This window comes from Salmo salar, chromosome 01, assembly GCF_965601325.2.
Source record: "Salmo salar chromosome 01, fSalSal1, whole genome shotgun sequence".
In the NCBI taxonomy this organism is placed as follows: Eukaryota; Metazoa; Chordata; class Actinopteri; order Salmoniformes; family Salmonidae; genus Salmo; species Salmo salar.
The window spans coordinates 165,843,592-165,856,598 of NC_138291.1; the positions used below are offsets into that span (position 1 = coordinate 165,843,592).

The 13,007-nt window shown below is 38.7% G+C and overlaps 1 protein-coding gene across 1 annotated transcript; it reads left to right on the forward strand.

Annotated features, from left to right (window-relative positions):
* The first annotated feature begins 3,595 nt into the window (after positions 1 to 3,595).
* On the forward strand, positions 3,596 to 5,365 carry LOC106569011 (forkhead box protein D1). The gene has a single exon (XM_014139946.3). The coding sequence runs from the start codon at positions 3,871 to 3,873 to the stop codon at positions 4,888 to 4,890; it is 1,020 nt and encodes a 339-aa protein (XP_013995421.1). The 5' UTR covers positions 3,596 to 3,870; the 3' UTR covers positions 4,891 to 5,365.
* The last annotated feature ends 7,642 nt before the right edge of the window (positions 5,366 to 13,007 follow it).

A 13,007-nucleotide genomic window follows, 5' to 3' on the forward strand; every position in this document is an offset into this window, starting at 1 on the left:
GTTCCCGCACGCACGCACAGGTATTGTCTTGTATTTTATGCATGTGATACATATTAATCACATGCTACCAAGTACCCAGAGAGACTGACTCTTTTGGTGACATTTATAGGATTTGTCAGCGCGAGAAGCAGGGATTGCGTTCAGTAGTAAGTGCTTTCTTGGTACCCCGTGGCACTGAAACACCATCCGATCGTAGAGGGGAATTTATAAACACTTTAGAAGTGGTTTACCACAAATGCGAACCCTGCTTTATAGACGGACTCCAGCGTCAGCTCACGAATGAATTTAACTATAGCCCAGACCATGCCTATACTACTAACTAGCTCAAAGAAATAATTTCGAATGAGGATTTACAGAATACATGATGCAAACAGGCTAAATGTTTTTCCCACAGCCAATGTAGGTGACAATCGTGACATATCAGTCCATAAATCTATACATCAAAACCCATTTGATTCATCTTCAGAGCACAAAATTAATTCATTAAAATAAATGATTACAGTTGTTATCAACTTTCACCTATCATTAACTTTTAATATCGCTAACCAGTCCCCGGTCTATCAAATTTATTGCATTCATTTGTAATTATTATTCGGTGTACGTGATTGGTCATTTAATCTCAAAGTGACTGGTCATTTGGTCTCCGGGTCTTTCCGTAGCCCTCTCCAAGACTAGGTTATTGCATGTCTAAAATAGTATTTCAAAAAAGGCATAGGCCTATTAAACGAATTAAGTTCAACAAGGCTTTGTTTTCAAAAATAGCAATTAATTTGCCATGCACGGTCAGCATCACCCGAGATTCTTTAATAGCCAAGTATTTTCTTACAGAAATAAAACATGTAATATTCAATTCACTTAGGCTTACCTTACTCTTTTACTACCTTAACATTTTATATATATATAAAATGTTAAGGTAGTATATAAAATGTTAAGGTAGTAAAAGAGTAAGGTAAGCCTAAGTGAATTGAATATTACATGTTTTATTTTATATATATATATAATGTAGTGCATCTGGAAATAAGTAGGCCTACTTGTGGTCACTTTTACTTATTTTCCCCTGAATGATTGTAAAAAAAAAGACTGCATAATGTCCGTCATAGTCAAAGGGCCAATAGCTATTAACAGCGCATACATTTGCCATTTACTGCGCTAGCACAAATAAACTAATAAACAAACACTGATAACCAGTGTCACATGCGTGACTTTTGCTCCAAATAATTCAAACAGGTTTTTACGCACGACTTTTTTACGCACGAAATAACTATTCTATACCAATGGTGTGTTAATTCTGAAGAGTTAAATCATAAGACCATTAGTTCGATAGTCATTAAAATACTATTAAGACCTGTCTGAGAGAGATGTGTATTTGAGAGAGTTCTAGTTCTAATGATCCGTTGGCGACGTGCAGGCTTGAGGCACTTGTCAGCCAATTGGTAATTTGTGAGAGTGAAAGGGCTTGCATGTAACTGATAAACTGTTACTGTAATATAAATAGTATGCAGATTTAATTCAAAAGAACGAAAGGGAAAACAAAAGTGCTGTCATTGTCAAACATTTGAAAGCTGAAGTTGTCAAAGTAGACATCGTGTTGAGAGTGTGGACAATTTCTCCGCTAGATGGTGCTGCATGGTCCAACATAAACGCTACGGAAGTTGTTGATAGGCCAGACTAAAATAAACATAAGTCATCATACAACTCTGAATCAACCATGGGTTAGCTACTATATGGTCATCATCAAGCACCAGACATTTTCTTATTGACATAAAGATCACCTAAACCCATTCATCCTCATCTTTACAATACAACAGATGCATTTAATCGTTCTATATAGGCTCTATTGTTGTAGTCTAGGCTACTTTTGTAGTCTATAGGTTTTCTGAACTTACTAACATAACTAAGTGGGGGACATAGGAGACATTGTGATAACAACAGTAATTAATAATCTATTTGGATTCAAATATACTTTTACCTATAGGCCTACTTTATTGTTGCAAACAGTCACGTTCTTTATCAACGAATGGTGATGTTTGATAGGTTTTCAGCACTTTTAAAACGTATTTTATGTAATGAAAAGTTTTATTCCCTACCGATTTGTTGTTTCATGCACCCAGAATTGGTATATGAGAGATATGATCAAGTGTCACTCACTCCAAGCTGAGGTCAAGAGATGTCTTACATCTTGTTTTGTGGAAAATATGCATGATTTAGCCTATACGTAACTGACATTCATAATATTTGATTTTAGTGCACTAACAAAGCGAGTCCCAGTTTAAATTGTAAGTGTCACATTTTGAACCAAAATGTGACACTTAAAAATGTAGATTCTTCACAGTCGACCAACTTCATGAAAGTAACTGTCTCCTAGGTATTAAAAGGGGTTCTGTAGAATGAAATATAAAACCATAGCCTATAGATTGGTGAGAAGGAAAATATTAGCAATCATAAGGTGTAGCTTCTCGTGCGTACTTCTCGTGCAAAGGCAATGAAATGGAAAATCACAACCGGGAAGTTGTTTCGAAACATCATTTCAGATCATGAAAAGTTCCGTTTTACAATATAGTTATAAAGCCTACATTTCATACTCTTTATATATTTCAAATGAATTACTTAATTTAAAAGCATCCTATAGGCCTATGTTGGTGTAGTTTTAAAGTAGGCTTCTATGAATAAGGAATAGGAAAGGTTGCTGTGCGTTAAGCTATTACGCACGTGTAGACCTATAGAAATGTCTGCAAACTCTTTTGCGGGAGTCGTATCACGTAAGGATGCTTTAGCCTACACTGTTACATGGATACAATTCTAATATTGTACACTAGATAACAGGATCCAGATAACCCAAATAAATAATTTTATACTGTATGCGTAAAAATCACAATCATTTATCAAAAATCATATCAACTCATCAAAACAGCATATTTATTTGATGTTTTCCCCCTTTATTTAGAAAAACATCAATCAGAGCTATAAAGTCATTGCATGGCAGAGGCCCTTATTTCTCGAGCTGCTCGCATGCTCTGCGTGACCCGTGACTGATGCGAGTTAACAGCTCACTCTTTTCTATTACAAATGGCTCGCGGATAATCTAGATAACTACTGGATCACGCAAACTATGAAGCGTGGAGAGTGGGTCATGAAACTCCGACTGTAAACATTTTGTATTTATTTTATGAATCATGAATTATCTGAACTATTACAATGTTTCTTAAAATACATAACTTTATAAATACTTATCGTTTATGTCAATTATTTAAAACATAACATTCCACTATCACGTTACAGCTTTTTATCACATTAGATGATGATCTATAAGGGATAGTCCTACCAGCATGGGCTTTGTTTTGCATGCAGCCTTCTTCTATCTTCTATGTTCAGTGATATAGCCCTATTTTTTTTGCCAAACATTTAGCTGAAATGAAAGGTTTAGATTCATTATATTTGTATTCCAAGATGACCACCAAAAAGAGAACCAAACTTTTTAAAATCGTCCACAGTTACACAATTGTTGCTATTTTTTTTTTTTTAAATCTCTTCATTTGCCTTGGTGACGTTCCTTCGCCATGTGATCAGAGCTCTGGTATAAAGCGTGAGGGAAGATCCGCCCTCTTCAGGATTCAGGTTTGGCCTTTTTCAGGTCTTTCCACAGACTAGCATCCGGATGTGCGATATTGAACAACAACAAAAAGCCCTAAAACATATGGTAGTGGCTGGAAAAAAGGGACATCTATTACCGCCGGCGTGCTCCTCTAATTCCATCATATGAGTTGTCTTGGAAGAGGGCAGAGTAGCACGGGCAGAATATCCTCTTCCTATCCGCCGTAGCTTCTGGGAGCGCACAGCACAGTGCAGCCTCTACACAGCCAGCGGTGAGCCATGACTCTGAGCTCCGAGATGTCGGATGCCTCCATCCTTTCGGAAGAGACAGACATCGACGTGGTCGGCGAGGGGGAGGATGGGGACAGCCAAACGCGCTCTTACGTAGACGAGGTGGCGCAGATGCACGATGACCTGCTGTCTGGCTCCCCGCCATGCCTGGACAGCTCCTCGTCCCGGGATCCTTACAAACCAGCCAGTAAGAACACCCTGGTGAAGCCCCCTTACTCCTACATCGCCTTGATCACTATGTCAATTCTTCAGAGCCCCAAGAAGCGGCTCACCCTCAGCGAAATTTGCGATTTCATCAGCAACCGTTTCCCGTACTACCGGGAAAAGTTCCCCGCGTGGCAGAACTCGATTCGACACAACTTGTCCCTGAATGACTGTTTCGTCAAGATACCGAGGGAACCGGGGAACCCCGGGAAGGGAAACTACTGGACCCTAGACCCGGAGTCCGCCGATATGTTCGATAACGGCAGCTTTCTGAGACGACGGAAACGCTTTAAACGGCAGCAGCAGCAGGACTTTCTGCGGGAGCACAACAGTTTTATCCCCGCCGCTGCGTACGGCTATGGACCTTACGGCTGCGGCTACGGTATCCAGCTGCAGTCCTACCACACACACTCTGCGATTTTCGCGTTTCAGCAGCAACAGTCCAGGCATTCACACACGGGGACCATTATTCCGGCACCGTCCTTAATGCCCACCTCCACTGACTTGGCCAGGAGCCGGTTCTATCCCCAGCTCAGCCCCAGCCTGGCTTCACCCATACAGACTGCAGCCAAGTCCAGCTCGCCTGTCCAGCGCTCTCCCTTCTCCATTGAGAGTATCATTGGTGGGTCGCTGAGCCCTGCGCACTCTCAATGTGCCTCGCGGACTTCTCCTCTTGTTCCAATGTTATCGTCCTCCCTCGCGCCACAGTCGCCCAACCAGTCGCAGAGCGTGCACCCAGGAACTGTTTTACACACGGTCGAGAACTTTCCCAACAGAATTGTGAACGGTACTAGTGGCTGTTAATTTCTATAAACTAACTTCAAAGTTTTCAAGAAATATGAACAAAAACGCCCATCTTTGAAGGTAGGATTATTTTCGTATGTTTTTGTTGTGGTTGGGGTAACACGAAGCTGAATGATGGATATTAACACTAGGGCTTATTCATGCCTATTCATGCTGTAAAAAGTATATTATATTTATGTTAATAACATTTTAGTGTCAATCTAATTTTCTCTCCACGAAATGTTTCGTTGTTTATGAAGTGATTCGTATAAATCACTGTCTAGGGCGTCTCAGGATCGACTTAATGAAACAGCTTATAAATGATCACGTCTAAAACAATGTATATTGTGTCACACACACCAATGTTTTTGTAGTTTGGCAAATTGAAACATTTTTACTGTTTTGATTTGTGCTTTGTATTGAAAAGACACAAAGATGAAAGTAATTCATTTATATGCAGTGTGTGCTTATTTCAGTAATAAAACATTGTACATTCTTTGGCAAGTATTGTATAATTTTTTTACACGGTTTGTTTTTCAACAAGAATAAATATTGTTTTACAAAAAAAAACTCTTTGCCTGGAAAGTAACTTATTAATAAGTAAGTAATAATCTCAGTCTAGAAATTAGTCTAATGTAGGCCCACACTTGACCACGTGCATGAAGTAGCCTATAGTGTTGTTTAATGTTTTTGAAAGACCTATCTTTTTCATTTTTGTTAAGAAACATATTTCCAAAAAGTAATAGACAATGTAGGCTAGAACCTATGAGTGGGCACATAATAATAATAATAATAATAATATAAATATGGCTACTGCCCTTATAATAATGAACTACTAACACTACAACTGCTAGTCCGCAGCTGCTGTTAATACATTCCCAAAAATACAAATAAAGAATAACAATGCATCTAAATTGCTGTTACAATGACTCATGGACATGTTTTATTTGGTTCACATATAGCCTACAGATCAACAACAGAGTGTATTCTTCTTTTACTTATGTTCCATATTTTACTGCTCAAACTGAAAGAGAGAGTGAGAATCAGGTGTTGTAACATTATTATTATATAAATAATCATTCACTTTCAGTGTTAAATTACCAAAACTGGCACCATTACTTTCAACAGGCCAAGGGGTGCAAGATAAACTTCATATTCGCTACCCATAGACCTTTAAGAAACATGGCGTGCGTGTGTGTGTGCATGTGCGGGAATGCGTGAGTGTGTGTGTGACTTTTAGAACATATAGGCCTACAACTCTATACCATTAACATTCTGAATAAATATTTTGTTCAGGCTTTTCAACGTGTATCTTTACACACACAAACACCCTCAATGTAGGCCTCGTGTGTGTGTGGCCTAGCTGTGTCTGAATGTAATTACATTTTCCATGCACGGGATGGATGACAAACCTTGGACCTACAGGTCCATTTGCCCTCTCCCACATGTATCCTTGTAATTACGCTTGGTGGACAGGCCGGTGTCACTGGGGTGACAGAGACTGTATTTTGTTACCTTCAGGACCGACGCTGATTATCACGCGGGTGATCCGAGGCAGCTGGCTCGGGCTCTTGAGAAAACACTGCTCCTCGACCAATTCATTATCTCCTCATACTTGTCACAGTTGCCACGAGAGAGAGAGATGTATTGGTCAGCGAGGCTATACTCCTTAACATCCATAGCCCAGGGCAGTAGGCTACAGGCATGCGCCGTGGCGAGGGTTTTTACAGGAAAGTAAGACGATTTGATGCACATTAGGAAACATATGGATATGTGAATAAAAAAAGACTAGCCTATATATTAAAACGCGCGTCAGGGGCATAACGTAATTATCATGCAATTATGCATCATTAGATATTAGTAGACATATAGCCCACATGTCATTAGTAGAAGCCATAACATTAGATCTATCCGCCACTGTTCTCAATGATGCGCCTATGGATAATAATAGGATCATGATGTGTATAGGCTTTGGCTATATGATGTTATTTTGGATGATGCTAAAACAATAGACCTCCATCTCTTTACTAAATATACCATTCAATATTCAAAGCAGGTGTTTGTAAGAAAAGGCTGGAAAGTTGATTTTCAGAAGGCCTCATCCTCACAACATCAAGGCTGTGGCGTGATGCGTGGGCCACAAGCCAAGAGAAAGACCTCCTCTCTCCGAGGGAAGGACCACTGTTTGGCGTGTGTTATCCATCCGTGACTACAAATGCGCATCCCCGTCGCCCGGCCGCGTGTTAATGGCGCCACTGCGTGCTTCCCAGTTGCAGAGGAAATGCGTGTAGCAATAGCTAGATCCACTCAGCGCCGTGCGCCGCTCAGAAACAGTTCACTAGGCCACGGGAGGACAGCAGCATGCGTGATGATGTAACACGCAAGCCAGGCAGCCAGAGCAGTGCGAGAGAGAGCATCCCTGGCTGTGCCATGGCCCTACACTCACACCACGCCTGGTCGCAACCTGCTTATTGGAGACTGAGGTCACATATTTGTAAATATAACTCGTAAAAAAGGGTCAAGCGGGAGCAAGACATAACTAAAGACGACTATTAGCATTTCACAGGCAATGCATGTATGCAGGGAGCCGCCCGTAGCTGACAGATTGAGAGATGACATAAAAGGAGTCAATTTGCTTTATGGATAGGCAAATATGGATATGTAATGCCATACAAACTCGGGAGTGCTGAAATCTAGGAAATGTACCATATAGGCCTGCAAAAATGTGAATATTTTCAACGCGTGGGCCACATGCAATCCTACGATGTTGTTAATAATTAATCTTGTTTGAAATAGCCTAATAATTTGTAAATGTTGAATGTTTTCATCACACACACACACGCACACACGCACACACACACTATAGGCCCATGCACAGGAAAAATATGTTGTCTTTCTTGTAAATCTCTATAAAATGTAAGGCCTATTGCTACATAAACTGCCCTCATAATATAATTTGTATTAGTAGCCTTTAATCAGTGTATGTTTATGTTAACTTTTATAAATATGGGCTACTCAAATGCACAAATATAAATGTATTAGATTTCAGAAAATATGTAACTTTTTGTTGGATCTTTTATGATTGGAGAAACAGGATTGTATGATTAAAATAATTTGTGTGGTCGGCCTACAAGTTCTGAAATAAGAGAGAAACGACCTGACCAGCGTGCTCTTCACCATCGCTGGATTGTAAGGAAGTGAGAGTAAAATGGTTTGGTTATGAGTGTGACTGAACGAAAGTAGTAACTAGAATAGAATAGAACAGAATAGAATAGACTAGAATAGAACAGAATAGAATAGAATAGAATAGAACAGAATAGAATAGAATAGAAAGCGAAAAACACGATACGTCTGAGGAAAGTCTTCACGCAATGATACTGCAGAATATTAGACACATTTAAAGCAAATCAATTCAACAGTGTAACATGGTGTACAACATTCAAAAAGCCGCATAGGACAATAAAATGCACACATTTATAAATGAATGGATACATATTTATCCATATTGAATCCGTTGGAATATAGACTACATTCTTTCCTAAAATGTATTTTTTTGTGACTGGCATTCTATTGGTCTTGTAAGGCCTAGCTTCTGCAGTGTTCCCATAGAATTAGAAATTAGAATACGTAATTTATTAGGATCTCTATGAGTGTTCCAATGTCAATCTATGTAACCAAATTAAACAATTTTCAAAAGTTGTGTGTCATGCAATAGGCTATTTATCTTTCCAGCAAACCTAATATAGAAGAGCAAGCTGCCCACGAAAGGGTGAAGTACAGCCTACCCACAAATACAAAATAAGATCAAATAAATGTTTTCAACGAACACAAACAAGTTCCCTTCAGAATACCATAGAGGCGTTAGGCGTACATATACCACCATATCATAAATCATTTGATGGTCTGCTTGCGCATGGAAACCCACTAGCCTACTTTTTCTTTATCCGTCATAGTGATTTGAATAAATACGTGTACAAGTTGATTGATTCACACGTTCTCCCTTTTTTCACTTTAAAAACAGAAAATGCGTTAATTTATTTTATGAGTCCCTTTTTACAGTTGTCACAAAGTGCTTTACAGATACCAAGCCTAACATTGGTAACTTGCTAAGTTGATATTAATAACATGTTAACAACAGTTAAATGTCTTCATACCGAAGGTCTGCCTGATCTTCATAACTTGCTTTGTTTCTGCTATTGATATGGGAGAGTAGTTTGGGCGCTTTGTTTGGTTTGACATATATGTCTATAGGCTGGTTGTTCCGTGTTGTTATTAGTCTACACCTACACCGCAGCACGGCATATCAGATCACAAAATTGTTATTAATAGCCATGTTTCGATAATCCCTTGTTGGCTTTATTATGTATTTGACCCTTTCTTGAAAGTTTAGCCTAACAGGCCCTAAGCCTACATTCACTTAGTAAAATTGTAACCTTTGACCCATTATATTCTCACCCCTATTTATATTGGATGTTGATTGGATAAGCTGTAGCCTATTCGAGATGTTAACCAAAACAAATGTAGGCTAACTTGATAACTTATCACTAGGACTAAACGGACTTCATATTAAATCATTTGGCCAGTTTAATTTGCAATTTTTCAAATAAAATAAATAAATACAATTTTATGAAATAGTACCACATCGATATAAATCCAAACCGATGGTTCAACTTCGAGTATCGAGTTTGAGTCGTTTAACCCAAAGGCTATTGAATAATAGACTGCTATATGCTACTATCTATATATGACAAATGTTTGAGTGTGTTCGATGACGGATGAATCAAATGTAGCCTATACAATAAAATAAGGAAAAGTCCGGAAAAATAAGGAAAAGTTATAGTTATATTATAGTTATAGGTGACGTGCGGTTAACACGCGATTTTTAGCAAATTTCACGGATCATGTGGGCATCAGCCTCCTTGAGAGCGTGACTGAAGCTCTGCAGTTAGCAGTTTATCCTTGGCGGGTCACACAGGTCACGAAAAACGGGGCTAAAACCAAAACACTCAGCTCACAAAGCAACCTGAAGGCGCCGATAAACCAACATAGACCAGAGAAGGAGCAGAATTATAGCCTATTTCGAGAGTTTTTGCTAAGTTTAGATCCAAACGAATTCAGGAACAGAGGCATTTATTCAAAGTTGTTATTTTAGTCACTTAAATTTAAAATAAATGTTGCTGTAAAATAGGTTGCCTAAACCTCACATTTAGCAAATGCCTCGAAAACAAAAGTTAGGCATTATGGACTTATGCTGTGCAGCTGAAAATACAACAAATATGTTTACAAAGACAAATGGTTGATGAACAACCAGTAGGCCTAGCCGCCTAGACAAAGGAAAGAATTAAGAATTTCTAAAATTAAATCCACCTTACTGACTCAGTGTGGGACAAAGTTTTGTGCTGGAGCTCAGTGGACTACATGGGGGGTGAATCCACACAGTACTCTGGTCTTACTATTGCGTGAGAAGTCAACCTATATCTTTCAGATGAGAAGAGTGGTACACAATACTAGAATGGGTGGTAGAGCTAGCTTTATGGAACATTTAGGGCCTAGGGGCACACCTTCAGATCCTCAGACAGTCTCTTTGCACCATCACCACCATCCCAGACAACACTATCAACAACTTTCAATTCAACAGGACTGAGAAAAAGCAATGTTTTTTTTTTTTGTATTGTCAATGGGTGTACTTAGCTCATGACCTTTCAGTTTAATGTTCAGGATTATTGTTCCAAATTCATCCTTGTGTGTATGGATAGAAAATATATTTTAATATAATATATGCCAATTAGAAGACACTTTTATCCAAAGCAACGTAGTCATATGTGCATACTATTTATGTATGAGTTTCCCTGGGAATCGAACCCACAGCCCAGGCATGCTCTACAAACTCAGCCATACAGGACCACGAACTGTATCAATCCGTATTGAAAAGCTTTGAAAAGTTTGTCTTTTACATTACATGTGTTGCTCCATAATCTTGATTTGTATAGGCTACTAACTTAGTTTTTTGAGACAAAAACCTACAATGTCATTTCAGGACTACACATTTGCTATAATGTACACCAAAACTACATAAACTATTTACATAATCTATAAAGATTTCATAACACATCATAAATAATTAATATACATGACATAAACTCACTAAATCTGTTTACCAAAGTTTTATGACTTTTATATAATATATTATATTGCGTAGTATTCAATAAATATGACATCAAATTGTATTTTCTATCCATAGTTCCATCTGACTGACATAATGTATATTAGATGCATTGTAAAATACCTTGTCAACTTTTAACAGTGCTCTGCAGTGTATAACTGTGATGAATGCTTTACATAGATACATGTAAATAATGTAAATCATTTGAATCAGTGTGGAAGCCTGTGTCCTTTCCTCCACCTTCCTCGTAAAGTTAATCAATCATTCAAGAATTATATCTTTTAAGAGAAAGTCCTTGGTTGGTCTGTGGTCTGAAACTTGAGCTGCAAAAATGATCTTATTTTATGGACATGGTTTGAATCAATGGTTTCTTTTACTTTCCATTCTACTAATTTCCATGGTACTCTCTCTAACTCTCTCTCCCATATATAATAAGCACAAAGCCTCATCAGTCCCTTCTGCAATAGTAAATAAACTTTCCTCCATAGATATACACTTCTGTCACATTCATACAGGTGTCCCCACTAAACTCAAATTCAACTCTTTCATATATGGTCACTCCAACGACTGGAATCCAAAACTTACTGAGTTAGGTTGACAAATATGTAAATACGGGTAAGTTGTTGCTTAGTTTGAAATGGAATGGAATATCGCCTGACGGCATGTCTCTTCTCAGTGCAGCGCAATTCTTCTTATAATGAGTCTAATAAGATAAACATGTAGAGATGTGTACTCTGTTTGGCATGTTCTGTTGCATTGTGTTTATTTCATTGGAGTGAAGAAAAAGCATTGTGTGTGCGTGTGCATGTGTGCTTGCATGCCTCCGTGAGTGTGTGTGTGTGTAAAATGTAAAATACACAGGGAAAAGAGAGAGGAGGGGGGGCAAAGAGAGAAATTAGAAAAATAGAGAGAAAGGGAGAAAAGAGGAGAAAAAAGGAGTGAATACCTCCCAGGGAGGCGGAGAATCCCTTCATCTGCTTTTCAGTGTGTGGAACACTGGCTACACTTATCCCCTCTCTCTAAAAGGAGCTCCGCTTTCCGCCCCATTAAAAAGTTTGGGAACTAATGCCACCCCTGAATACTAGTCTAATTAGAGTACTACCCAGAGCTGCAAGGGCCCAGCTACACAAGAGGAGCCGGAGGCTAAGGGAAAGCATTCTGTCATTTCCCTTTTGTAGAACCCATCTTTTTTGTGTTCTTTTTTTTTGTCTTTCTTTTTCTTTCACGTTCCGACTCTCTCTCCCATTCTGGGTATTCTCTCTCTTCAACTTGTGTATAGAGAGCAGGAATGAGGAATCCTACTACAGCTGAACCGATCTTTAATCACGGAGACACTTTTGATCTGGGAGACAGGCCCAGGTGGATTATGACAACATGAATGGTGTCAATCTCAATGAGGCAATACAGGATACTGTCACTGGCCTTTTGGGGGATCAGTGAAGAGTAAGGCATTTATTTAGAATTAAACGGAATGACTACAAAAACAAGGAACTGTGATATTGTTGCTTTTCTAGGTAACGATAACTATAAAACAGAGTAAAATAGATTTTACTGGATACAAATTCATTGCAAGACATGCTTTCTGTATAACTCAATAGAATTTTATGAATCACACAAACTCACAAAGTATGTCTTGTGCATGCAAATTTGGGCATGCCTGACACTACTGTAAATTATATAAATTGCAAAATAAACGTTGACAACTTCCTCCCACTAGACTTCTATAGGCTATTGTCTATATTTCACTAATGAGTGAGTGTGTTTGATGACGGATGTCCACATATGTAGCCTATACAATAAAATAAGGAAAAGTCTGAAAAAAGAAGGAAAAGTTAGAGTTAGAGTTATATTGTAGTTGTGCGGTTAACTGTGCGGTTAACTGTGCGGTTAACTGTGCGGTTAGTTGTGCGGTTAGCTGTGCGGTTAGCTGTGCGGTTAGTTGTGCGGTTAGCTGTGCGGTTAGCTGTGCGGTTAA

Excerpts from the sequence above, each read along its gene's own strand:
- LOC106569011 (XM_014139946.3), top strand. The coding sequence starts at position 3,871 with ATGACTCTGAGCTCCGAGATGTCGGATGCCTCCATCCTTTCGGAAGAG.